At 52.4% G+C, this 25,596-nt stretch overlaps 1 protein-coding gene across 1 annotated transcript; it reads right to left on the bottom strand.

The window, feature by feature from the left end:
* Positions 1–3,045: 3,045 nt before the first annotated feature.
* Positions 3,046–25,342, bottom strand: PLA2G2C (phospholipase A2 group IIC). Its single transcript, XM_010979795.3, has 5 exons — positions 24,975–25,342; positions 16,238–16,353; positions 14,145–14,289; positions 12,369–12,472; positions 3,046–3,428 (listed from the first exon to the last, which is right to left on the bottom strand). Exons 2-5 carry the CDS (start codon positions 16,275–16,277, stop codon positions 3,259–3,261), a joined length of 459 nt encoding a protein of 152 aa, XP_010978097.1. The 5' UTR covers positions 16,278–16,353; positions 24,975–25,342; the 3' UTR covers positions 3,046–3,258.
* Between the last annotated feature and the right edge of the window lie 254 nt (positions 25,343–25,596).

Here is a 25,596-nt window from a genome sequence, read left to right as displayed (position 1 = left end):
GGCTGACACGGCAACGCTGCTGTCAGCTGCCCCAGAGCACTTACTGATGCCAGGCTCTGGGCCCAGCGGTCTGTGTGTGCCATCCGTTTAACCCTCTCTCAACCCTAGCAGGTGGAGGCTATTAATAGCTTTGTTTATAAAAGGAGGAAACAGAGGTCCAGGGACACCAAGGATGTTTCTCAAGGTCATGCAGCAGAAGCAGGGTTTGAACCCCGACTCCAGAGCCTTGGCCTCAGAGAGCATCCCGCCAACTTCCTCATTTTGAGAAAGGGGACGGGACACAAGAAAGTTAGAATCGGAAGACAGGAGTTTCCATTCCACCTGCACCCGCCCTCTCAGACCTCTCAGTTTCATCTGTGAAATGGGGATGATTAATTCCTGAGATTCTGCTGATGCTCAACAAGACATCAGATGAAAAAGAGCCTCAGGAAGGGTCAGATGTACACAAATATCAGTTTTTCATTATGATGAGGAAACTGGGGCCCAGAAAGACGAAGGAGCTTATGTGAGGTCGACCTCACTCGAGCTTCCTTCACGAGAGACCTAGGCCCTCTCTCCAGCCTCCTTGCTTACCACCTTCCAGCCCCCTCCAGCTCCACCCCTGGTTCACACTCATCTCTGCTTCTGCCCTCCCGGCACCAGCCTCTCTCCCCCTCACCTTCCTCCTGGGCTTTGTTCAGGCCATCCCCTCTGCCCGGCACACTCTCCCTCCTCTCTGCCTTTCCTGGCTAACTCCCACCTAACCTTCACATCTGAAAGCTTCCTCTAACCAGCAGGCTGGATGGGGTGCCCCACAGGTGTGTCTGCATCCAGGCTCCCCACTCCTCACTGTCCAGTTATCACCTGCTTACCTGTCTCCAGCTCAGCTGTGCCCTTCAGGTGGTGGTGGTGAGGCGTCTCCTATTTCCACTGAAGCCCCAGTGCCCAGTCTCAGTACATTGGATATTTGTATACAGGGTCAATGAATGAATGAACGAATGGAGCCACACAATGATTTAGCGGCTTAGCCAGAATCGGAACCTAGGCCTCCCTCCAAGGCACGTGTTTAACTTCCAGGAGCAGCCTCCTCACTTACCGCCTCCCCCAAGACTCTCCAGCCCTGTATTCCTTCTGGACAGGAAATCTCAGGGTGAGGAGAGTCAGCCCGGGCTCAAGTCCCTGCTCTGCCGCGTGTGTTAGCTGTGTGGCCTGGAGCCTCAGTAAACTGGGGGTTTAAGAGCATCTGCCTAAAGATGGGCGGGTTACTCTGTGTAAAGGTAGCCCTGTGCCAGGACGAGGGAAGCCTCAGTACTGGAGGCTTCCCATTCCAACAACCAAAGCTTGGGGGACACATCTGGATTCCCCTTCTCCCCACTCAGGACCTGGGGCCGGGGCCATGCCCCTCCCCCAGCTCTCTCTGTTCTCCCATTGGATGTGATTCTGCTTCCTGATGCGCTCAGTGACGCCTGGCCCATCCCAGGAGACACGAGTAACCCCTGTAGTCACTGACGCAGAAACCCAGTCCCCTCGCTGCCCGCCGCACTCCAGCCGGTGGCCCTGCTCCAGGCTTGCCCACGCCTCCTTAGCTGCATTCCCCACATCTGCTCATCCCTGAGCCTTTCACAGCCTCGCAGGAACCCAGGAGACGGGCTGGGGGACAGCGACTCCGCCTGCCATGCATGCAGTCTCCTCAAAGCAGTGACAGCCTCTCCCCTGTGGGGCACTGAGCCCAAAGCCCGCCCCTGGTGGAAGGCATGCCCACCGCTCCACCTCCCTGGCTGTCTGATAGCCTCAACCAGATGGCAAGAGATGTGACGGAGGAAAATCTGCAGACAGAGAGCTGTCCGTAAAAATACATCTACACCCGCAGCCTGTCCCCTTTGAGGCAGGGCGCTCGCTCCAACAACAGTGCCAAGTGGGAAGGGAATGAACACTACTGTGTCCCCATGATTGCCATGCCACCCTCCCTATGTGAGTCATCACGTGCCCTGGTCTCAGCTGTCCATGTTGCCCATGAGGACACTGAGCTGGCCGAGTCCTTACAGGTGGAAAGCGATGGGTGGCTCAGAACCCTGGGATGCCCACTGTTCCCAGGGTCAAGTTCCCAGATTTCTCAGAGTGGCCACAGGCTCTCCTTGACCTAGCCCTGCTCTCCGCATCACTTCAGCTTGCTCTAAAATCCACCCCCATGTTCCATGCTCCCTGCGCTGAGCTAATGCTGTCCTTTCACATTGCACATCCTGCCCTGACCTCACGTCATTCAACATATACATCAGCGAGGGAAAAGGACACAGATCCTTGCCCTCAGGAGTGCATCTTCCATGGGGGGAGGCAGACAATGAACAGTGCGTACCAGTGAGTGCACAGTGCATCGGGTAACAGAGAAGAGAACTGGACAGTGGGGATGGGAGAGGCCAGGGGAGGGTGTGCAGTATTAAAGGAGGTAGTCGGCATAGGCTTTATTAGGAAGCTGAGATTCCAGCAAGCACCTGGAGGTGCTTGAAGGAGGCAGGGAGTGAGGCACGTGGGAAGCACCTTCCAGGCAGAGGGAGCCTCCGGGGCAGGATCCTCAGGAGGGCGTGTCCCTGGTGTGTTCAGTACATGGCATGGAGGCCAGGGTGGGGAAGGGGAGAGTCCAGGAGGTGAGGTTGGGAGGGGACGATCATGCGTGGCTTCAGGGCTCCTACTCAGAGGGAAATGGGGAGCCAGTGGAGGGTGTGATAGAGGAGTGACACGGTCAGACACCAGGCACTCTGCTGACCAGCCGCTGTGTGGACGAGGGATTGCAGAGGCCGAGGGTGGAAGCAGAGAGAACAATGAAGGACAAGTGGTAGCCCAGAAACGAGGTGAGGGTGGCTCAGACCAAGATGGCAGCCCTCAAGCTGGATCTGGGTTGCAGGCCTGGTTCCCAAGTCCACCCCACATCTTGATTTGGGGGTGGGGATGGACGGAGCATTTAAGGTGGATCCTGGGGCCTCTCCCTTCCTGGAAACTTCCTGAGATGGGAGATGGGGACATCTCCCTCCCCTGTCACCTTGTTTTATTGCTTCCTAGAGCTTACTGCTATTGGAATATATCATTTATTTATGTGTATACTTATGGTCTATCTCCCTCCTTAGAAGGTCAGGATTTTGTCTTGCCCACTCTTGACCTCCAGCCCAGGCCAGATGCTGAAGGGTCAGCTGTGAGAACTGGAGCCTGCTGGGGACAGTGAGAAGGCTCCCCGGAAGGGTGGTACTGGGGCAGATGCTGGTGCCCAGCAGGGACCACACGGCCTCGCTAGCACTGGAGTTTGCGGCGGCCGCAGCGGGGCCGACTGGAGAAGAATTGCTTGAAGTTTTTCTCATAGGTGGGCAGGCTCTCTCGGAAGCAGTATGCAGATTGTTTGTCACACTCGCAGGCCCTCAGCCCACAGAGGCAGCCGACACCAGGACCAAGGGCACATTCACCTGCAGAGAGACAGAGGGTCACCAGGAGCTTCTGGCCACCCCCAGTTTTTGGTTCCAAGATCGGGGAGAACTGGGAGCTCACTGCAAGGGGTCAAGGATAACAAACAGAAAAGAAAGAAACCAGGAGTCCTTTTCCTTCATCCCTAAGCCCTTCCCCTACCACACCTGGACATGCCGGGAGTACTGGCGTGAAGAGGCACCTGGAAGGAAACAAGAGAAGGGGCAGGTGTATGCTGCACGGAGGGGCCCTGACCTAGCACACCTGGGCAGCACACAGGCCAAGGGCACGGGGCCAATTTTCTCAGAACACATCTTCTATTTCCAACAGCTTGCCTGGCGTCTCACGTGGGCGTCACAGGCATCTCCAGTGTAAGACGCCCCAAAGGAAGCTCTTGACGGAAGTGCTCCTCTCACCTGCCAAGTGGTCCTCCACCCCCACTCCCGGCTCAGGAAGTGGTACCACCTCCCACTCAAGCCAGAAAACTAACAGCTAATCTCGATTCTTCCCCTCCTTTCTCTACCACATCCTGTCCCCCCAAAGCTCCACTGATGTCTCTATGTTCAAAATATTTCACACCCCACCCTCTTCTACCTTTTGGCCACAAACCCAATCCATGTCATCACCAGATTTTCCTCCCTAATGGAAGGAAACAAACAGGGATCTTCTTTAAGTGTCACTTGAATTAGGTTCACTCTCCTACTGAAAGCCCTGTAGTGGTTCCCTTCTATTTGGGAAAGACGTTCCAAATCCTTGCCCAGGTTCCAAAGCAGGCTGGTCATGATGGGGCCCCTGCCAGCCTCTCCATCCCCACGGTCCTCCACTCTCTCACCTTCACTCTGCTCCAGGAATGCCGGCCTCTCTATGTCACATGTCTCATTCAGTCTTGCCCCAGGGCCTTTGCACCTGCTGTTCACATTGTCTGAAACACTTCTCTCCAGGATCATCAAATGATGGGATCCATCCCACCCTTTGGGTCTTGATCAAATTTCCCCTTTTCAGAGAGGCTCTCCCTGACCACTCCTCCTAAAGCTCTCCCCAGCCACTCTCCCTCACACCCCACCCCCGTCTGATGATTCACCATACTTTTCACATCTCTTACTTCTCTTCTTTGTTTACTTGCTTATGCCTGTCTCTCATGGACAAAGTGTAAGCTCTTTGAGGCTGGAGCTTTGTCTGTCTCATCCCTCCCAGTATCTCCAGCATGCAGAGCACATGCTGGCTCATAGTAGGTGCTCAAATGTCACTGACTAAATCAAAGAAGCCTCAATGGGTCTTTGGGGTCGAGCATCTGCCCTGTGGCCAAGTGACCACTAGAGGGTGATCTTTCACTTAGTAGTCGGAGCTGTGGTGGTGTGTGTGTGTGTGTGTGTGTGTGTGTGTGTGTGTGTGTGTGTGTGTGTAGGGGATGTCTAAAGCACAACTTCTTCTTTTTAAATAATTCTGCCTCACTTCCACTCTCTTTCGAGGGTTAGGGGTGAGGAAGTGAGGCAACCAGATTCTGGTGTGTTGACCTTGGACAAGTTCGCTTCAGTATCAGTTATAAAATGGTGATAAAAACCCAACAGTGTCCAAAACAAATAATGGTGCCCACTTCGCAAGATCCCTGGGAGGACTTTCGCTGTTGTCACAGGCGGAGCGGCCTGGGCGTGCCCTGTGACGCTGGATTTATGAGGATGATGTGCGCTCAGCCTCAGGTGGGAAAGAGAAGGGCCTTCTGAGCCGGACCCAGCGCTGACGGTGCTCTGCTTGTTTGCCTTTTCCCCTCTGTGATGTCCACAGCTCCTGCAGGAAGCTGTCCTCCCACATCTCGCTGGATACTGGATGTCTCATGACGGGTTGACACCCACCGTATGCCTCAGCGGTACTCACCCTCAGGAGATGCGCCAGGGTATGGTTCCGGCCGCTCCGGCTGTTCCTGGTGCCTGGGTCACCTCTGCCCTCCCACTTCCCCTTCTCCGTCTGTCTGGCAACATCCTTCAGGCGCCAGCTCCCCCAGGGACTCCCTGAGAGCCCCATCCCCATCCATGTCCGGATCTCTCACCTCTGCTGTGCCCAGCGCGCCCTCTGCTCCCCTCCCTGGATGGCCACCTCTGTGAGGCCACCAGGTCCTATGGCTGGTGGTCTTGGTGGGGCCAAGGGCTTCTTGGACACAGGGCTTCACCCCATCCAACCTCGCTTCCCTCCCAAAAGGCCTGGCACCTCGTGCAGTCACTCATCCGGGTGGAAACCAGACGTGAGACTCTTCTCACCTTTCCTCTTTCTCATCCATCTCTCTTCCTGTTTATCCCTCTGTCTCCTGTTCCTCTTCTTTTCCATCTCTTCTCTCGTCCATCTTAGTTCCCCAAACCCCCTTCTTCTTTTCTCACATGTCCCTCTCCCTTTCTCGTTCTGTCTTCTGGTCCTTCCCAAAGCAGAAAGGACCTTTTCCTTTTGTGGGGTACAATTCTCTCCTGACATCCAGTCCTGCATTTAATGGCTTTGCCCAGTCCCCAGGCATTTGGGACCGATCTGGAGTTGCGGTCCATCGCTGTGGACCCCCCACAGCCGTGGTAGGATCAGGCCTGTCCTGGGCTGGAAGAAGAGGCAGCCCTAGGCCAAGAAATGGACCAAGCCAACCCAGTGAACTCAGCTGCAAAGGAGAAAAATCTTTGCAAAGTATAAGGACCCAGCCCTAGGACAAGATGTAGGACCCTAAAGCCAGATCCTGCATCTTCCAATTTGCTTGTGGGGAAACTGAGGCATGAAGAAGGGAACTGACAGCTTCAGGATTTTCTTCCTCATTCCATGAAATATACTTCCATGAGACAACGCGAGAAAGTCTACGTTCCCGCCCAGGCTAACCCAGACTGCCTGCCTGATCTCCATCCTGGTCTCTCAACCCTCTCCTCCAGTGCTCACGTTTCAACGCTCAGGGCTCTAAATACCATCTGATGGGGGAGGGTATATGTAGCACAAGTGGGAGAGTGCGTGCTTAGCAAGCATGAGGTCCTGGGTTCTGTCCCCAGTACCTCCTCTAAAAATAAATAAGTATAATTAGCTCTCCCACCCCCGCCAAAATAAAATAATAAAATATACAATAATAAATAAAATATAAAAAGTAAAATGTTTATAAATAAATAAATACCACATGAGCACTGACGGCGCTCTAGTCCTCACCCCAAACCAGACGCCTCCTTTGAACTTCAGACGCCAATCTGCTCGTGTCCACCTGACTCCCCCTTGGGTGTCTGCGTCTCAGCCTCAACACGGCTCATGCCAGGCTCTTGCTGTGTCTTCAGAGTCTGCTGTCTCCCATCTGCACGAGCTCATGGGTGACCCCATTAGCCATGGCTGCTCAGACCAAGAACGTCAGACTTGGCTTCCCTTTGCCTCAAGTCCCACAACTCATCCATCAGCAGGTCCTGTCAGTTACCTGCCAAACACAGTCAGTGCACGATGCTTCTTCCCAGCCACTGAGCCACAAGAGGGTAGCTTCTCCCCAGGGCGACTGAATGGTCCCCCCCTCTTTATTCCCTTGCTCCCCAACTTCTCTGTACCGGGGCTGGAGTGATCTTCCTAAAGTAAAATTAGAGCAGATCACTTCCTGTTTTACCTCTTCCCCTTGCAGCTAAAGGAGAAGGCGAGCTCCTTACCCCATCCGCCAGACCCCATGGGACTCATTCCCGGCGCGACGCCCATCCTCACATCCCCTCCCTCCCGTCTCCGCTGCTCCTACCACACCGGCTCAGTGCCACCTCCTTAGAGAGGTCTTGCTCGGCCGCCTGAAGTAGCCATCCCTCCCCCCCACGGCCATCGTCATCCCTTAGCTTACTGCCTTATCTTAGAGGCTTCACAGCACTTGTTACTACCTGAGTGTCTCTTTATTTCTGAATATTTCATGATCCGTCTCCTTCCCTGAACACAAGCTCCTTCTGGGCAGGGAGTCTGTCTTTTCGTTTCAGATCTTCAACCTCAAACATGTTATAAACTCCCTATCACTGTTTGCCGCTGCCTCCCTGGCTGGACTTAACATAGCCTGTGAGGCAGTGAACGGAGCCCCACCCCAGGAAACAGGCAGTCAGGTTCTCTCTCGGTCCAGATCTGCCCCCTGCCTGCTTTAGCATCTCAGGCAAGTACCCTTCTCTGAGACTCTTTCTTCAGTTTTCAAGTGAGGGTACAGATACTTGCATTCACTATTTCATGAGGTTTTTCCTCTATTCACTGATCAAACAAACAGATACTGAGTTCCTAGCCTGGTCTTTAGCTAGGAAGCAGGGGTGTAGATCTGAATGAGGACCCCACACTGCATAGCTCTGGGCATCCTTCTCTGTGGCTCTATGAGAATGAGCCCCACCACCACCGACAGGTGCTCCCCGATCTCCCAAAACTCACATCGGGTTGATGCCTAAGTAAATAAGTAAGTAAATGAGGTAATGTCAGGTAGAGACAAATGCCAGGAGAGAAAAAGGGTGATGTGTCAGTCAACTCAGTTGCAAAGGAGAAAAATCTTTGCAAACAATAAATGTCAGTGGTTACCCTGTTCACCCTCCCACTTTGGCAGAGGGAGAAGTCACAGGCTCAGAGATGGAGGTGATAGTGGTACCTTTGGCTGGAACCCGGGCTCTGCCGCCCACGGCTGCCCGGCTCCTCCCAGAACTATATATGCATGCATGTGTGGGTGGAGGGGGCGTCACCACAGGCAAATCTTAAAGTCCCTTGCCAATGCCAAGCACTTATGTAAGCCCATTCAAAAGAGGGGTAACAACCTCCCTGGTTGCCCGAGGGCGGCCTTCACCACTTGGTAAATTGGCCCCAGGGCTTGGGTCCCAGGCCTTTCTCTGCGTGGATCTCCCAGTGACATTTAGAGACATGGACAGACCAAGTTGTTTTTCTCCTTTCCCTTCCCTGCTCACACCAACTGCATCCTGGAGCAGCCACTGGTTGCTAGGCAACCTGGGACCAGGCTCCGGTGCAGGATTTCAGAACTCAGAGGCTGGGGAGACGGTTAACTCTTGCAGGGCAGCTCTTTGAACTGCAGTATAACTGGGGGGTGAGGGAAAAGCTTTTATCCTATAAGGGGTTAGTGACATCAGGTTGAGGAGATTCAAGTGCAGAGATGCTTCAAAGAAATCTCTCAACAGTAACAAAGAAAATCCCAGTGCTTTTCCACAAAGTAAAGGGGAAAAGAACACTGAGATGAAAAGAGAAACCTTAACTTCTAAAGGAAGGGCATTAACTAAGCACCTGTTACGGGTCAGACCTCTGAGCTGGGTTACCTTGGTCAGTCCTTGCAGCAGCCTTATGAAGTTCCATTTAGTGTCTCCATTCTACAGATGAGGAGACTAAGGCCCAGGGTGGTTGTGTAATTACCCAGCGAGAAAAGGTCAAGGCTGCCTGACTGCAAAGCGTGTGCTCTCTCTGGGCCCCTTAGCAGGGTGCATAGAGCTAGAACTGAAAGGTCTGGGGCGTTACGGTCAGACCAGCTCTTTCAGCATTTTTTCTCCTGTCCCCTGGGCCAGGGCAGAACATTCTGACAAGTGTGCTGGAGATAATGAGGCTGGCATTGGTGTGAGCTCTCCGGTCAAGTGCATCCCCATCACCCTCCCGACAGCCCTGTGACACTGGGGAGGGTAGCATAAGGCAGGAGCATCCGCTGGGGTCAGTTAACTAGGATTTGAACCCCAGCTCTTCTTTCTCTGGCTGTGTGACCTCGGTCATCTGACTTAACCTCTCTGAGCCTCAGGGTCCTCCTGGATGAGGGGGAGAATAATGCCCACCTCCAAGGTTTACCATGGATTCAAGGCCCCGAGTGTAAAGCATCTGTCACAGATGCTCATGAGCCACAGCTGTTGTTAGTGCGCCTATTTTACGGATGAAGAAACTGAGGCCAAGAAAACTCAGGCCAGCAGTTCCAGAGCACTGGAAAGTCTCCAGACACAGGAGCTTTAACCTCACCTGTTACTTGGATCAAATCCTTCCCCTCTCTGGGCCTCAGTCTCCTCATCACTGCAGTGAGGGGTGGGTCTAGATGGTCTTCAAGGGCACTCTCAGCTCCGGGGAGCGCCAAGACAGCAGGGCCTGGGGCTGCCTTGTTCTGTATGTCTGGCTCCTGGCACAGCACTGGGCCGGGATGGACACCCAGTGGGTGCTCAGTTGATACTGGGCGCGTGAACGGATGTGTGTGGGGCTCGCTTGGAGTCTCAGCACGTACAGTCGAGCGCTGCGTTTTCCCCTTCCCTCCCACCCTGGCAACCACCATTCAATTTTCTGTTCCTGTGTCTGACTGCTTGAGTATCTCATACAAGTATAATCATGTATTCCTGTGAATCACTTTTGTCACTTAACATAATGTCCCCAAGGTTCATCCAAGTACAATGTTCTGAGGCAGGGATGTGCTTGGTATGTTAGAGTCATAGAAAGAAAGATGACACGTTTAGAACTTGGTGGGCAACAGCCAACATGGTTTGAGGTGAGGTAGGAAGGTTAAGTAGGTTTGGTGCTTCGTGTTTATACATCAGGGTGTTTGGATTTTATTCTGTGTTAATAAGAAGCGATGAGGTAACTTTCAGCAGGTAAGAGGGCTGACCCAATTTATGTTTCGGGGATTACACTGACTGCTGTGCGAGGAATGGGCGGGGAGATGCATGCAGGCAAACACAGAAGCAGCGAGGCTCCTTTTATAAGATGAGAGATTTGACTTCAAGTAGACCTTGAGTTTCAGTATATGCTCATTGTAATATATTAACATGGTAAATGGCTCTCCCGCAGGTGCCATGACAGTTCTGAGGCTGACCGCAAAAGGTCAAAAAGTGGAGAATGGCCCAATTCCTGGGAATCCCTGCCCTTCCCCAAAGTAGTTGGAATAATCCGCCCACTTGTTAGCATATGAAGGTACCGAGCCCATAAAAACTAACAGCCCCCACACCTGTGGCCGTCCTCCCTGCTGAGTGAGACGGCCTGTACTCTGTCTATGCAGTGTGCACCTCCCTGAATAAGTCTACTTTTACTCAACGGTGGCACACTCTTGAATTCTTTCCTGCATGAAACCAAGGGCCCACACTTGGTGGGGCACATGCCAGGGACTCAGCCAAAACCTGGGACACGGCCATCCTCTCGCCCCACATTTTTCCTGTATCACCACCTCCTGGGGCTCCATCCAGCCTCTGCCCGCAGCTCACTTTCCTCCATCCCCTCCGTCCCCTGGGGTCCTGGGCTGTGGCTCTGGCCCCGACCTGGGAGGGTGAAGAGGACTGATTAAGGATCTACTCCTGGTGCAGAGTGCCCGGCCAGGCCCCGGGAGGGCGGCCAGCCCACAGGAGCAGGGGCGGAGGCTTAGTCTGGGCCTGGGATCGCAGGGTGGCGAGGTCCTGTGCAGCTACCACTTCCCTCCTAGACCACTGCTTCCCTCCTTCCTTGGTCCCTGTGCTTTCTGGGGGATCAGAGGAGAGAGCACTTGGAGTATATTTTCTCTAAAAGTGATGGTCTTCCACCATTTAAAGGTAACACTTGCCAAGACAGATGTTAAGAACAAGATGAAAAGAGGTGAGAAAAAACTATGTGAAAGCGAGACTATGAACCAGGCTGAGGAGAGTCGGGGGCACCTCTTCTGTGTGCCCCTCCCTCACCAACCAACAGCCAGGCCTGCCCCTGGCCCCCCACCACGTGGGGCCAAGACGGGTGGGAGGAAGCAGTCAGAAACTCGGTCCCTGGCCTCCGGCAGGCATCAAGTGCTGAAGCAAAGAGTGCTTTGGCGACAATCACCTCTGGTCCCGCACCCCCTGCCCCTCTACCAGGTCCCACTCCCTTCCCATCTCCTGGATGTGGCCTTGGGGCCTCACAGAAGAGACACCTTGCTTTAGGCCTGAGGGTGGTCATGGCCAGAGAGCTCCAGCACAGGAAGTCTCCTCGAGCTCACATGGGAAAAACAGGGTTTCCTCCCCATCGGCAGTGTGCCTGGGGGCGCTGAGAAGCAGACCACACTGAAGCTAGCCTCGCACTCGCAGGGCTCCGAGCTGCCAGCCCACCACATTTCAGGTCTCACCACTGGGACCAGGGAGCTGGCTCCGCCCTGACTCTCTGTGTCCGGAGCTGGAGCCCTGGGTGGGGGGCACTGGGATGGCTGAAGGGAGATGGTCCCCTGACCTGGGGGGAGGAGACAGGTGGTCTCCAAGACACACTCACAGCTGTGAATAAATACACAGGGAGGGAACGGTGGTTCACACCAGCTCCACAAAGCCCAGCAGAAGGCAAGTCACACGCTCCACGGGGCATGCAAACCACTGGCCCCGCTGAGCTGAGCGGCCACAAGAAGGCTGGGCCCGGCGCCTGCTTGCTTGTTAGATGGAACTTGCCTGACACACCCAGACCCCAGCAGCCCCAGGACACGCTGTGGGGTACGGGGCCCCTCCCCATGTGCTGGCCTCTTAGCACTTGCCCACCCTTGTCCTTTGCCCTCCTCCTTGAATGGCCTCGATGACACGTGGGTTCCCTTCCCCATCCCCTCCTATTTACTTTGGTGTCCCCCACGGCACCCATCCCAGTGCCTGGCACGCAATCACCCTTCACAAATATTTGCGCAACTGAAGGAGAGCCGAGCCGCCTTGTTAACGCACGACAGACATCAGGAAGAGAGTTCGCAGCAGCAGCAGCTGCCAAGTGAAGCTGCGAGATTCAGCGCAGTCCCAAGTCAACAGCTCTGTGCCGAGTCCACGCCTGTCTACGCTGCGCACCATGCCCCGTGACAGCGCTCTGGGCGGTGGCGCCGCACAGCTGCGAGCGGGGGGGCCACAGGGAGAGACCGAGCCAGGACTCTTTTGGGAAGCGCTGATCCTCAGAATTGCTGCTTCCCTTCCCAAAGCCCTTGGAAAAATCCCATTTCCCCAAAGTTCTCTGGGTCCACGAGGAGGCAGACCTTAAAGAAGGCCCAGGTTCAAAGACACCCCTCGCAGAAGGCGACTCACAGAGCACGGTCCCGTTGGCGACATGGAACTGGTAGCTGTTCAGCACCGGCTGGCAGCCCAGCCGCTTCAGCTTCTCGTAGCAGCAGTCGTGGGCCAGGCAGCACCTGGGGGCCAGACGGGAAGGAGGTGAGGGGCTGTCCCTGAGGGTGGCCCCGGGGACCCAGCTGGGAAGGACTCGCCCTGGGGGAGAAGGTGCGGAAGCCCGGGAGGTAAATTCCTAATGATATTAAACAGCAGAGAGAGAGCCCTTTCTCTGCCTCCAGCTGCTGCATGAGCCCCTCACAGGAACCCTACGATGTGCCATCGCTGTCCCCATTTTCCAGGGGAGGAAACAAGATTCAGAAGTGAATGGCCCAGAATCACATGGCTGGAAAGTCATGGGGTCGGGCCTCGAATCTAGGTCCCCGTGACTCATTCATTCATTTAATGACTTTTGACTGAGCACCCACTCTGTGCCCAGCCCTGGGAGAGGCTCTAGGAGCCGGGTCAGCACATCACACAAACTCCTTTAGTCTTTGCTCTCTTGATGCTCAGAGTTGGGTGGTGGAAGAGGGAGAACCCTCCTAAGGAGGAGAGGAAACAGCTGCGGGACAGCCTCGGCTGTCTTCCAAACGGGTCTGGGGCTGGATGCTAAGACACAGAAAGGAGCCACTATTGGCCGATACGTTGGCAGCCTCCCCATCTCCAGCCGCACTTGGGCTCTCTGCCGTCTTTATCTTTGGCTAACAGTGTTGAAATTCTCATCAGCCTTAGGACTGGGAAGGGGAGGCACAGAGTGTCAAAGGGCCTGGACTTTGAAACTTGCAAATTCTGGTTCAAACCCTGACCCTGTGCTTGGGGGCTGCGTGTCTGGGCTCTGCCACTTTGTCTAGTGGGTCCTCACTGTCATCACTTGTAGAATGGGAGGGTGGCACGGCCTTGGTTATGCACTGGGTGGACTGAATTGGTCCCTGCATGCAAACCACCAATCCCAGTGCTCAGGATGTGATGGGCATTTCGTCAGTGTCAGTCCCCTCCAGGGCTCTAGGGTCCTTCCAGCTGGAACAGTCTGTGGTCCCAAGAGTCCAACCCAGAGGAATCCAGCTCCAGGGGTGATATTCAGGCCCTGCTGGGACATTTTGCTTCTTATTTCTTCAGATGAAAAGACACACAAACCATCCTGTTTCCTCCCTCCCTGTTCTCTCCCCGGATTACACCAACCTCCACCTTTTCTGAGAACTCACACTCCCCCACCCCCATCCTTGGAAGTAGGTCTGGCAGCCAAGTTTGTGCCATGTGTCCACACCCAGATGGACATCTTCTCCAAACTGGGCCACTCGGAATCTCTCTCCTGGAAAATGGAATTAGGACTGGGAGAGAGCGGCTCAGTCTTACTGCTCCTGTAATTCTAAAACTGGGGGCCGGGAGAGAAGACCACCTTTAACATGAGGACTGAGGAATGAAAAATGTTTCTGAGCTCTGGGCAGGGCTGACCACCTAATCTGCAAAGCCTGGTGCAACATGAAAACGCGGGGCCTCTTTTTCAACCATTATGAGGCATTTCAAGGGGGTGACAGCAGAGCCATGAACCACGTGCAGGCTCTGAGGCTCTGCGCAGCCCTGGCCGTGGCTTGCTCCGGACCGCCTTCCCACTCCCATTCAATTTTATTTTTACGCTCAGGCTCACCTGAATTGGTTTTGGTTCCTTGCAATGCAAGTCCCAATACCTGCTCTCTCTTCAAGCCTGCATTTCAATGCAAATCGAAAGACGGGAGTTCTCGGGGCCGCTGCACTCACCTGTCAGTGTCATCCACGGGGGTCCCTTTGCCCCCAAGCCCACAGTAGCAGCCATATCCGTAATAGGAGAAGAAGGCACTCCGCCCAGTGATGCGTTTGACCATCCTTTGGAACTGCCAGAAGCTGCTGTGGGTGGGGGCCATCACTGCCAACGAGAAAACAAGGAAGAAGAGAAGATGTGATAAGAAAGATGCTGCCTTCGCGTCTCCTAACCAGCGCACTTGGCATTCGGATATGAGGAGACCCCCTAAACGCGGTGCCTGGGCATCAGAACCCCTCTGATGCGGGGAGAAGACAGGACCAGCTCTCCCGGGGCACACAGCTAGTTCCTTGCTGGTGCAGGATGAGAACCCAGTCCCCGTGATGTTCACGACAATATTGTCCACTAACAGTCTTCCCCCACCATCCGAGGCAGGAACACCCTCAGGTCTGATGTTAAACACTAATGGGAAACGTTGGAAGACAGAAGTGCCAATCCTTGCGAGCATCACTGGGCATTTACAATCTTGCAGGAGAAACAAAATAATTTAAGAGGCATAAAAAGTTGCCCTCAGTCCATTTTTTTAAATCGCAAATACACATAGACCTAGCAATTTTTACTTCTACAAAACTCACTTAGGAAAGTGAGAGGAAAAAAAAAAATATATATATATACACATACACACACAGAAATGTTTTGCTTCAACGTTATTTGTGACAGCAAAAAATTGGAAACTACCCACATGCCCACTGACAGGGAGATAATAACTAAATGATGCCTTGAAAGTATCCTGCTGTTAATAGCAAGATCACTAGGCAATGGTGGGGGGGAGGAAGTAGGTGGAGGGAAAAAACAAGCAACGTTTATTTTAAACACTTTTATGCTGTCTGGATTTCTTTTTTTTTTTTTCCCACAATGTGCAGGTATTGCTTTTCTGTTGGAATGTTTGCGACCTACATGTGTAAAGGCCTGGAAGGATGTATGTCAAACTCTTCAGAGTGGTTACGTCTGGGTATAGGAAAAGGATCGGGGTCTGGGAAGGATGAGAAGGGACATTATTTGGTCACTCTATACTCATTTATTTTACTTTTTTCATTACAAGCTGATAATAATTTTACAGTAGAAGTAAAATAAAATATGAACTTGAAGAAGAATATCAAAGATGGGGCAGGGGGCGTTGGGGAAATTTTTCCCGGGAGCCTTCCCATCTCATGCTGTGGGTTTTGGATGCCTAGAGGTCACAAAGCACTGCAAAGGATGCTGAAGCCCGGCGGGGGGTCCCTGCTGCTGGAGCAGCCCCTGGAGGGAGGGCGGGACCACACTCCCGCACTGCTCTCACCCTCCGAGAACACTGTGGGGCCTGCCTGCAGAAATGACCTCCTACGCAGGGCTCTCCGCCTCTAACAGCACGATCTTGAAAAGTGTAAATTCTACCACTGATGACAGGAAACGGGAACCCCATTTCTGACCTTTTGACTTTAGGGAACCCAAACGTGATTGCATCACCTCTGAAACAGATAGAAAAATGGACCTGGGCAAATCTCTTCTCAACGAATCAAAGAAACCAATGAGTTGAAGGGTTTTCCAACAGACCCATCACTGTTTCCTGGTAAATTTTCTTTCACTTTGCAGAGATACGTAATCTCATCTCCTGGTAGCGAAGCCCTATGATTACCAAGTATTCCATAAATCACCAGAAGAATGCCTTTCTGATGAGAATTAATCATTTCTAAATTAGCTAGATATATGGATGCATTTTTGGTCTGGAATCCACATGACTTTAAATAAAGGCAACTGTCATCCAAAGGGAAAAAAAGGACTCCTGCGGGGGATGGGGGTGGGGGCAAAACAGTAGTCAAATGCCCTTTTTCTTAGCAAAGGGTTAGCAACCTGTTTTCCTTGATGTTCTGTGAGATCCCAGGACTGGGATCGATCCATTTTGCAGAAGAAACAGAAGAAGGAGGACTCTGGTGGGAGCCCGTTTCACTCCCGGTTCTCTTCTGAGTGACACCTGGTTTCCCCCGACCTGATGCCACATGAGGAGGGGCCACCCCCCGGACAGAGACACACAGGACGACAGTGCCTTGGACCTTCCCCAGATGCTACTACTTACGGCAGGAGGCAAAGACCACGAGAACCCTGAAGACCTTCATTCCCAAGGAGACCAGGGGGTCTGAGGCGCCAGGACCACACCTTCCTCGGCTCCCCAGGGCTCTGCCAGTTGAACTCCTGTTTGAGGAGGAAAAGACCAAAATGAGGGAGACCATGTGAGCGCCAAAGCCCAACTATAGCACAGGGCTTTGAAGCCCTCAGTGGAGGTTCAGAGCAAAGAGACCTTTTCTAAACCCAATTATCTCTGAATATGATACCCCTTCTGGTATTCAGACTTACATATAAAGGTAAAAAGGGTTCAATTGTTTGAAAAGTGCAAGTGTTTTTTTTTTTTTTTTTTTAATTTCTTTCTTTGGCAACACTATTCCTTCATCTTTTTTTTCCCCCTTTGGGGAGTTTGTATTTCCTCTGTTCCCAGGTTGAGAGGCAAATGCTAAATGGTTTGTGATGAAATCCAGTGTGGGAAAGTCTGGCCCCATTTGCATGGCATCCCACCCTCACCCCCAACCCAGTCCCATGTTGTCCTTCCTTGCTGCCCAAACATTTTATTCATAAACTTAGTGCCTCTGAATCTCAGTTTCCTCTCCTGACGAGTGACACTAAAATTGCCTATCAGTAATTCCAAACATGTATTTAGTTAGAAATAGTAAATGCCAGGTGCTATTTTCTTTAAGGGCTGCCTGGTTATTACATTATTTAATCCTCATAATAACTTGAGAGGCTCTGTTATCAGTTTAGAGACAGAGAAACTGAGGCCTGGAGAGTTTGGACAACTTCCTTGTGCTCGCACAGACCCCTGCTGCCGCACAGAATTTTAGGGACCAACTGGCACAATGCAGGTAAAATTGCTCGGCACTATTAGGATGCTGGGCCAGGTGAGTGCACCCTTATTACTGCTGTTAGCACTGGTAGCGGTGACCATATCCGGCACACTTCCCACCGGACGACAGAGGGGAAGGTGGGCTCAGGGTCCCAGTCCTCACGTGCAGCCCCCTTGATCAGTCAACAGCTCTCTTTAAACACAAGTGGTTTTTATGCATCCCATCATAAACTAGGCGAAATCTGATAACGTCGGACTTGGAGTATGAACAATAGCTCGGCCGAGCCTAGAGGACTTGGCAGGTATAGGGCTTCAGCTAGATTTGCACTCTGTGGTCAAGTTTCCCAGGAAAATTTCCAAAACAGCGTCCTGCTGCAGAGTCCTGGGAGAGTTAATCAGGTGCCTTTGTGATTTTTGTCCTCTTAGGCAGGGTTCTGGTGGGTGCTGAGAGGCTGGGCCCTGACCAGGCCAGGTCCCAGCCAGCCTTTGTTTCAAATGCTGCATGGGATGTTCTAAAATGAAGTTCCCTCTTTAGAGGCTGGCTTCCTTTTTCTCTTTTGAATATGAAAAATAATGATGTGATGATCTAGCCCACAATAAAGGGCTAATATCTTTCAAAAGAGCGAGTGATGACACTTGGGAGAGACAAAGAAAGGGACCTGGGTGCACTACTGGGGATGAGATGGCACGCGCTGATTAAACACCAACTATGTGTTCCTCTAATGAGACAAGATTCTGGCCCGAGGAGGTCTCCAAGCTGGCGGGAGAGACAAATAGGTAAATACAGACCATATATACAGATCAAAAGCCCCGTGTGGGCAGAAATTCTATGTTTGGTTCTCCATTGCTTTCTGAATGCTCGGCAGAATCTCTGCCAGGTCCCTGCTTTAGGGATGGGATACCAGCTGTTCCTGACACTCTCATCGCTCACTGGGAATTGCCCCTGCTGCAGGGAACTGTCTGGTCAGAGGTCGTGACCCCTCCCAGTGATGGAGAGAGGAGTAGCCCCTGGCTGAGGTGATGATTTAAATGGCCAACCCCCAACCCTCCTAGGACACTGAGACAAAGGAACACTCATGCACTGCTGGTGGGAATGTAGACTGGTGCAGCCACTAGGAAAGCAGTGCGACGTTTCCTCAAAAAATTAAAAATAGAACTACCATACGCTCCAACTATTCCACTTCTGGGTATTTACTCGGAGAAAACAAAAACAATAATTCAAAAAGATACACAGCCCCGACGTTCACTGCGGCACTATTTACAATAGGCAAGCTATGAAAGCAACCTGAGCGTCCATCGATAGATAAATTGATAAAGAAGATGTGGTGTATGTATACATGTATATGTATATAATGGAGTATTACTCAGCCATAAAGAATAATATTTTGCCATTTGCAACAACGTGGATGGGCCTAGAGGGCATTTTGCCAAGTGAAATAAGCCAGACAGAGAAAGACAACATGATTTCACTTAAATGTGGTTTCTAAAAACCAAAACAAATGAACAAACAGAGCAGAAACAGAGTCATAGATACAGAGAACACACAGGTGGTCGCCAGAGGGGAGACAAGTGGGGGGGTTGAACAAAATAGCTGAAGGAGATTGAGAGGTACAAATTTCCAGTTATAAAATAAGTCATAAGGTATATAGTTAATAATCTTGTAATAACTTTGTACGGTGACAGATGGTTAATAGATCTGCCATGTTGGTCATTTCTTAATGTATTTAGTCACTTGCTATGTTGCACACCTGAAATTAACATGATATTGCTTGTCAACCATACTTCAATAAATAAAAATAAAAATAAAAATAAAATAAAGGGGTCTCCCCTTGCCTCCTTCAGGGCAGCTCTGAGAGGCCATCCCAGGCCCAGAGTACCCTGGAGGACCAGCTGTGGACTCAGCAACTACCCCTGTGTGCCAGCTGCCGCCTGTCCCCAATCCTGCATTGTTCACTTCCTCAAGGTGTCTCTCCAGGGAGCCTCCTGGCTATGCACTTCTCCATCTCAGAGTCTGGGTCCAGGAAGGCCGATCTAAGCTGACGCATAGTGATGAGCATTGCTCTGGTGGTTGTGTAAATAAATGCCTTTGAGCTCAGAGATGGGAGCGGGGAACTTACCTCTGAAAGGAAGGAGGAATATGAGGGGACCTTGAATGACCTTAAATTTGTATTCTGCTGCATTATAACCCCACCAGGTGGGGCCTATCACTTCCCCATTTGACAGTTGAGAAACCAACTCAGAGAGGAGAAGTGACCTGAAAAGATCCATGCAGCTACCAGGCAGTGGGATGAGAACTAACTTCTGCTCCGGAGCTCCAAGGCCAGGGCTTGCCCCACCTCCTGGCTCCCTGTGGCATTTGGAAGGCTGCAGAGCCTTTTCACAGACCGACCTTCACAGCTATGCCTCAGGCAAGATGGACAGAATTCTCTCCCTTTGACTAATCCTTCGAGGGTGCTTGAGAATGTTCCGAACCTAACCAAGAGCACCGGGCCAGAGGCCCAGAGACTGAATGAAGGGGAGACATGGTAGGGAATGAGGCATGATTCCTATGCCAGCCTCCAGGGCAGCAGCCAGCAAGCTGACGGGTCCCTGAAACCTACCCTCCCATCAATTCATCTTAAGTGGACAGTGATGAAACATTGGTTGGCTTTTCTCCCCGTGGAGAAGGAGAGAGCCTGTAAGATCGTAAGTCAAAGGTCACTCTATTTTGTTCACCTGGAGTCTAACCAGCACAGTACTCGGCACCAACTAATATGAATGATGAGGATGGGTGTCATTTGTCTCACTTATTTTATACCTTGCACGGTTTCTGAGCGCTTCACACACATTTACTCATTAAGCCCTCATATCCCGAGCTGGATGAGTACTATTAGTGTCCTCATTTTGTAGGTAGGGAACCTAGGTGCAGAGAGGCGGGCAGCAAGTAAAAATTTGAGGAATGAATGAATGATCAGAGTCCAATCCTGCTTCAAGTCATAGAAATCAAAAGAAAGCTACAACCACTGAGGACCAGAATGGGGCTAAGCACGGCACATGGGTTCTCTCCTTGAATCCTCTATCAGTCTTTCCAAAGAGGCACAGAGGATCAACCCCAGTTAGCAGATGAGGGAGTGGAGACCGGCAGAGGTTAGGTACTTTGCCCCGCAAATGGACAGAGCCAGGACTTAACCCAGGTGTGTCTGACTCCAAAGGCAGCACCTCTAACCCCTAAGCGTTTCTCTTGCTTACCTGTGGGTCCCCGAGTCAAGCACTGTACCTCTCTGAAATACAGCTGAGAAAACAAAACCAAAGATGGCCCCAAGCATCCAGGGACACGCCTCCATGCTCCTATTTGAGACCAACTTCTAGCAAGGTACCAGCCTCTTTTTCTCTCAGACCCCGAAGTTGAACAGGAATGGAACTACAGCCGCTGCTCTCAGCAGGAAGGCAAGGGACAGGGAGGAATGGTTACAGTGGTAACCGACCAAGCCTGCGAGCCCAGGGGCCACTGAGGGTGGGAGCCAGTTCTAGCCACATCAACAGCATTGCACCTGGAGCACAGTGAGTGACTTCCAGGCACCGAGAAAAGAGAGGGCCCACAGCCTGGCAGAGACATTTAAGCTCCCTGAGCCTTAGCGTCTTCATCTGCAAGGAGGAGACAATAATCCTGGCCCCCCACGGATTCCCGGCAAGACTCAACAAGCTCCTGATGGTGAAAGTACTTAGTCAACAGTAGCCAAGGTGAGTTACCATGTTTGATGTGCTTTGCTGAAGAACACCGGCAAGCAGGCAATACATTTTTGGGATGTTTTCCAATAACACAGCAGAAATAATAATAATGAAAAAAAAAAAAAAAACAAACCAACTGCAGTGCTTCAAGGGGCGAATGTCATTATCTGGAAATGTCTTTCTTGCCATCCCCTCACGAAGCTGATTCACCAGGAGACACTGACCAGCTGTGCCAGCCTCTTGGCCTCTTTGCCAGAGGATCCACCCAGTTCACCCTCTGCTTGAAGGTCATCTATGATCTCAGTGGACACATCTAATGGGATTGAGGACAGAGTAGGACACTGAGTACAGACTCCAAAATCTAGAATTTGCTAGTTCTAAAAGAGGCCAATTGCTCTTTGGGGACAAGCTGCTAAAGAAATGAAGCTCCTGCCTTCAGCCCAGCCCCGGGAGAGGTCATTTAGACTTCAAGCCACATACCCTTGGGGGATACCAATTGGCGGCTTGCTGGATCTCCCATAGAAAAGCCAGCTGTGCAATCAATGTCACCATCATTATCAATTTAATTCTCATTTGCTAAGCACCGACCACCAAGCAGGGGCTGTGTGGGCAAAGCAGGGGACTCAGGCAAGTTCCTGCCCACAAGGAGTGCATAACCTGCGGAAGGAGATGTGATCTGTAAGAGAAAAACACTGTGATACTGACCGTTAACCCTCACCCAGCACTGACCACGTGCCACGCACTGCGCTGAGAGCTTTACATGTGTTATCTCCGTGCACCCTGACGACAATCCTATTCTTATCCTCCCCGTCCTAAAGATGTGGAAGCTGAGGTCCAGGGAAGTTAAAGCAGTTACTCAAGGTCTTCAGCTAGCAAGTGGTGGGGCTGGGATTCAAACTCAAGACTTGACTCCAGAGGCCGTGCCTGCCACCCCATGATCCACACAACAGGTGGAGACAGGCAAAGTGGCAGGTGGGAATGCCGGGGTGGGAGAGGGGCTCTGGAGTCCAGGGTGGGCATCGGAATCAGCCAGACTGGGTTTCTGAAACTGCTCTGCTGCTGATTAACATGGGGAACCCTGAGGTCCAACTGTTTTCTACAACTACATTGGCAAGAAGGAAAATCACGTAGGTCAGAGGAGCTGACCCAGCAAGGACGCATGGTGCCGTCTTGGGTGTGTTCCACCGGACCAGAGGGGATCAGAGAAAACTCATGGGTGTAAGTTTGTGTGTGTGTGTGTGTGTGTGTGTGTGTCTGTTTGTGTGGTAGGGGGGTGGTCAGGAAAGGCCTTGAAGAAAGCAGGTGACTTTAAAGACGGGCCTTGAAGGATCACTACATTTGGATTAACTTCAAGGAAGGGAGCAGGGTCAGGCATGCAGGTGCACAGAATCTAGAGATGAAACGGCTGAGGACCCACTGGGGGAACAAGCTAACTGGAGCCTAGGGAGAGAGGTGAGGGGGTAGAGAGACCCACGGCTGGAAAGGAGGTGAGTCTACCCTGAAGCTGGCAGGGCAGTGCCCTCCAGCCACGTTTACTGAGAATCCACCGTGTATGAGGGCCAGAGACCTGGCATTACAGGGTCATCCTTTAAAGATAGCCTCTTCAAAGGAGGAGGGAGGAAGGCAGAGAGTCAGCCATCTCTTTAAGGAGCCCGCAGGCAAAGCAACTGGCTGGCCAGCTTCCTTTTCTTCCCTCTAGCCTCCCCCTAGGGCTGAGCAGTACACGGCACCTGGGAGCAAAAAGCACACATGGCTGAATATTAAACAGATCCCAGGCTGAGCACCATTTCAGTGCATGCCCCCGTGGGGATACACATACACACACACACACACACACACACACACACACACACACACACACACACGCACTCAAACACACTCACACACACAAACGGGGTGACAAGCCAATTTGATTTCCCAAAAGATTGCATAATTCTTAGGTGATATGAAAATAGCTGATGAAGAATCCACTTTAGTCTTTTTGGGGTGGGTGTTGCAGGGCTGAAGAGCCTTGCTTAGATAGTTCTGACAGAACCCTTTACAAGAAGCCAGCCGCCAGCACAAAGCTGCAAAACCATCAGCTCCTCAAACCTCTACCTCCTGCACCTTCTCGCGTCCTTCGATGCCTCTCTAGATGTCCAGGGTGGGTGAGGGGGTGACCCTAGCAGAAGGCCCACCCAGCCCAGCCCATCACTAGCAGCTCCCACAGATCAGGTGCTTCTTTTCTGAGATGGGCAGAAATGCCACTGCTGAAACGGTCCCCTCCTTCCCAGACCCCCAGAGGGCTTCCTGTCCGGGCCGATCACGTGGCACATAATCACGTCCAACTTGTACTGTTCTTCTACCCTTGGCTCAAACTGACCTGAAAAGAATCTCATTTGTACCTCATTATGGCCATGCGACTTGTTGCCTCAGCCAATTGTGAGCATCTTGTAGGAGGGTTGGAGCTAGGCTGTTACAATCCTGTGTCGGTGCATCTGGGATAGACAAGATAGCAAATATTCTGCCACAACACTAGGTAGTGAATTCGAATTCTTTCCTGTAATACCATGGTTCCTGAATGTCTACTAACATTATCTTCTAATGATATAGTTACTAGTTATTCATCTGCAAATCCCAAGAGTCTAGAACAGTGCCTGGCAGACAAGAGTCCAGTTAGTACTCCTTCTGAAGCTACCTTATTTCCTGGAAGAAAGTCTTCATCCATTAAGTTGGGATCTGAAGGGTAAGTGGGCATTAGGCAAAGGAAGGGGATGAAGGGTTGGGGAGGGTGGAGAAGAATCTTCTAGGCAAGGGGACAGTAGGAGCAAAGGCCTGGAATATGATGAGGGTGTGTACATGGTGACCCTGTGGCTTCAGGGAAGCCCTGGAGGGCAGCAGTCAGTCTTGGATGGAATCAGAGGGTGGGTCTCCTCCCATTAGACCAGGAGGAAGGGAGGAAAGTAAGGAGATAAAAGTAGGCAAGTTTGAAGGTCTGATGGCAGAAAGCTGAGAAAGTTTCCACCTGATGGCTTCAATTTTCTCTCTGAAGAGGGACGTAAGGATATCTTCTGAGTTGGAGAAGGAATGGGGAGAGATGAGAGACTTCAGGAGAGAGGAAGGACAAGGTTTGAAATAGCCACTGAGGAGAAAGGAGTCAAAACTCAGCTGGGGAAGAGAAAGGATTTCTGTGTAGGGTTAAGAGTCCCAGTGAGGTCCCTCTGTTTCCATTGCATCAATGTCTGTTGCCAGTCAGGATTTCTGCAGTACCTTGGTGGTGTAGGTGTAGGTGTACCGGCTGGGGTTTCACCAGGTGGGAGTGATGGAAAAACAGCAGGATAAGGGCATGGATTCTTGCAGGAGAGTGGCTGAGGTGATGAAGCTTGAACCCAACAGGTTAGGGAAGAAGCAGGTTGATAGGGAGAAAGCAGAGAGGGCAATGGGAGGGAGTCTGGAAGGTGTTGACAGACAAATGTGGTGGAAGTGGCTGGAGCTGCTGGAAGTGTAAGCGGTCGTGGTTAGAAGGTCAAAGCAGGTGTCGATGTAGTCGACAAGGTTTCGGATGTGGCCCAGGAGTGGGAGGCTGATGTGGAAATGAGGTCAAGGAACTGGTGTTGAAACGGTTGCACTGAGCACAGATGGGTGGTCCCCGACTCAACCAGATGCCCTAAAAGCAGCCACTCCTTCTAGAGTTCGCAAGAATCACAGGCCAGTAGCTACTTCTGGAAACCCAGGGCACGAAGAGGGTCACAAAACGGTTTGAAGCAGGGGGGACTGATACCCCCGGACCCCAGGCCAGGGGTCTACGCCCCCAGGACTCCCTCTCCCCCAGGAGACGAGGGAGCAGCGAGTCAGGCCGAGGGGAGGCACAGAGGAGGCAGGGGAGGCCAGGCCTGGGTCTCAGGCGCCTCCTAGGGCCTCCGCCCCGCGCCCAGCCCCCACCCCACCCCACCCCCGCCAGGCCCGTTCACCGGAAGCACGTGGCCGCCCACCGGCGAGGTTGCCCGGGAGACCCGGGCTGTTTACCAGCGGGACGGAGCCCGGCGACGGCGGCGGCGGATGGAGCTGAGCAGCGAGGTGAGCGCGTCTGGCCCCGGCCTGCCGAGGCCTGGGAGGGGCCGGGGGAGGCCAGGCCCGGCCCCAGGAGGAGAACCGAACGGGGGAGACAGGACAGGGGCCAGGAGGGAAGCGGCTCCTCCCCACGGGCAAAGCCAGCCTGGCCCGAGCTCACCGTTGTCGGAGTGGGACAGCTCCCGGGCTCTGCGGAAGCGGAGGGGCCGAGGGACCGGCAGGGACATGCCCGCCTGCCTGAGCAGCACAGACCGGCCTCAGACCCAGACGGCCAAGGGGAGGTCCGGTCACACTGAGACCGGAACCAGATCTGAGCCTCCCCCAGACCAGCGCTCCTTCACCCAAGTCAACTCTCGCTTTCTAGAGGCTTTCTTGCTCCTCCCCCTACATCCCTCTAACTGCTCAAGCTTACTTCTTTCCAGTGCCGCCAGTACTTGGAAATAATTGAACTCTTCCCCTCCACCTACCCGTGATACCCAGCCCCCCTCCCCCACTGCTGTTGGAATCGTCCCCAATTCCTTTCCCAAACCTTTGATCATTTGGTGGCTTGTGGTCCAATTTCTCTACTCCCCTTTTAAACCTGGCACTCCGCATAGGACAGTGTATTCTAACCATTAGTCCTGGGTAGAACTGGGAATGGTACCAAAGTTTTCTCATTCTCAGGCCAACTGCCATCTCCTGTGGGTTCTTCTGAGCATTTTCATCCTGAAAGCCTCACAAGGAGGGGTGGGGATTGGCAGGGGATACTATTAACTGATAAACATTTTTAAAAGACCAATGCA

Source organism: Camelus dromedarius, chromosome 14, assembly GCF_036321535.1.
Source record: "Camelus dromedarius isolate mCamDro1 chromosome 14, mCamDro1.pat, whole genome shotgun sequence".
In the NCBI taxonomy this organism is placed as follows: Eukaryota; Metazoa; Chordata; class Mammalia; order Artiodactyla; family Camelidae; genus Camelus; species Camelus dromedarius.
This window is presented reverse-complemented; position numbering and strand designations above follow the sequence as displayed.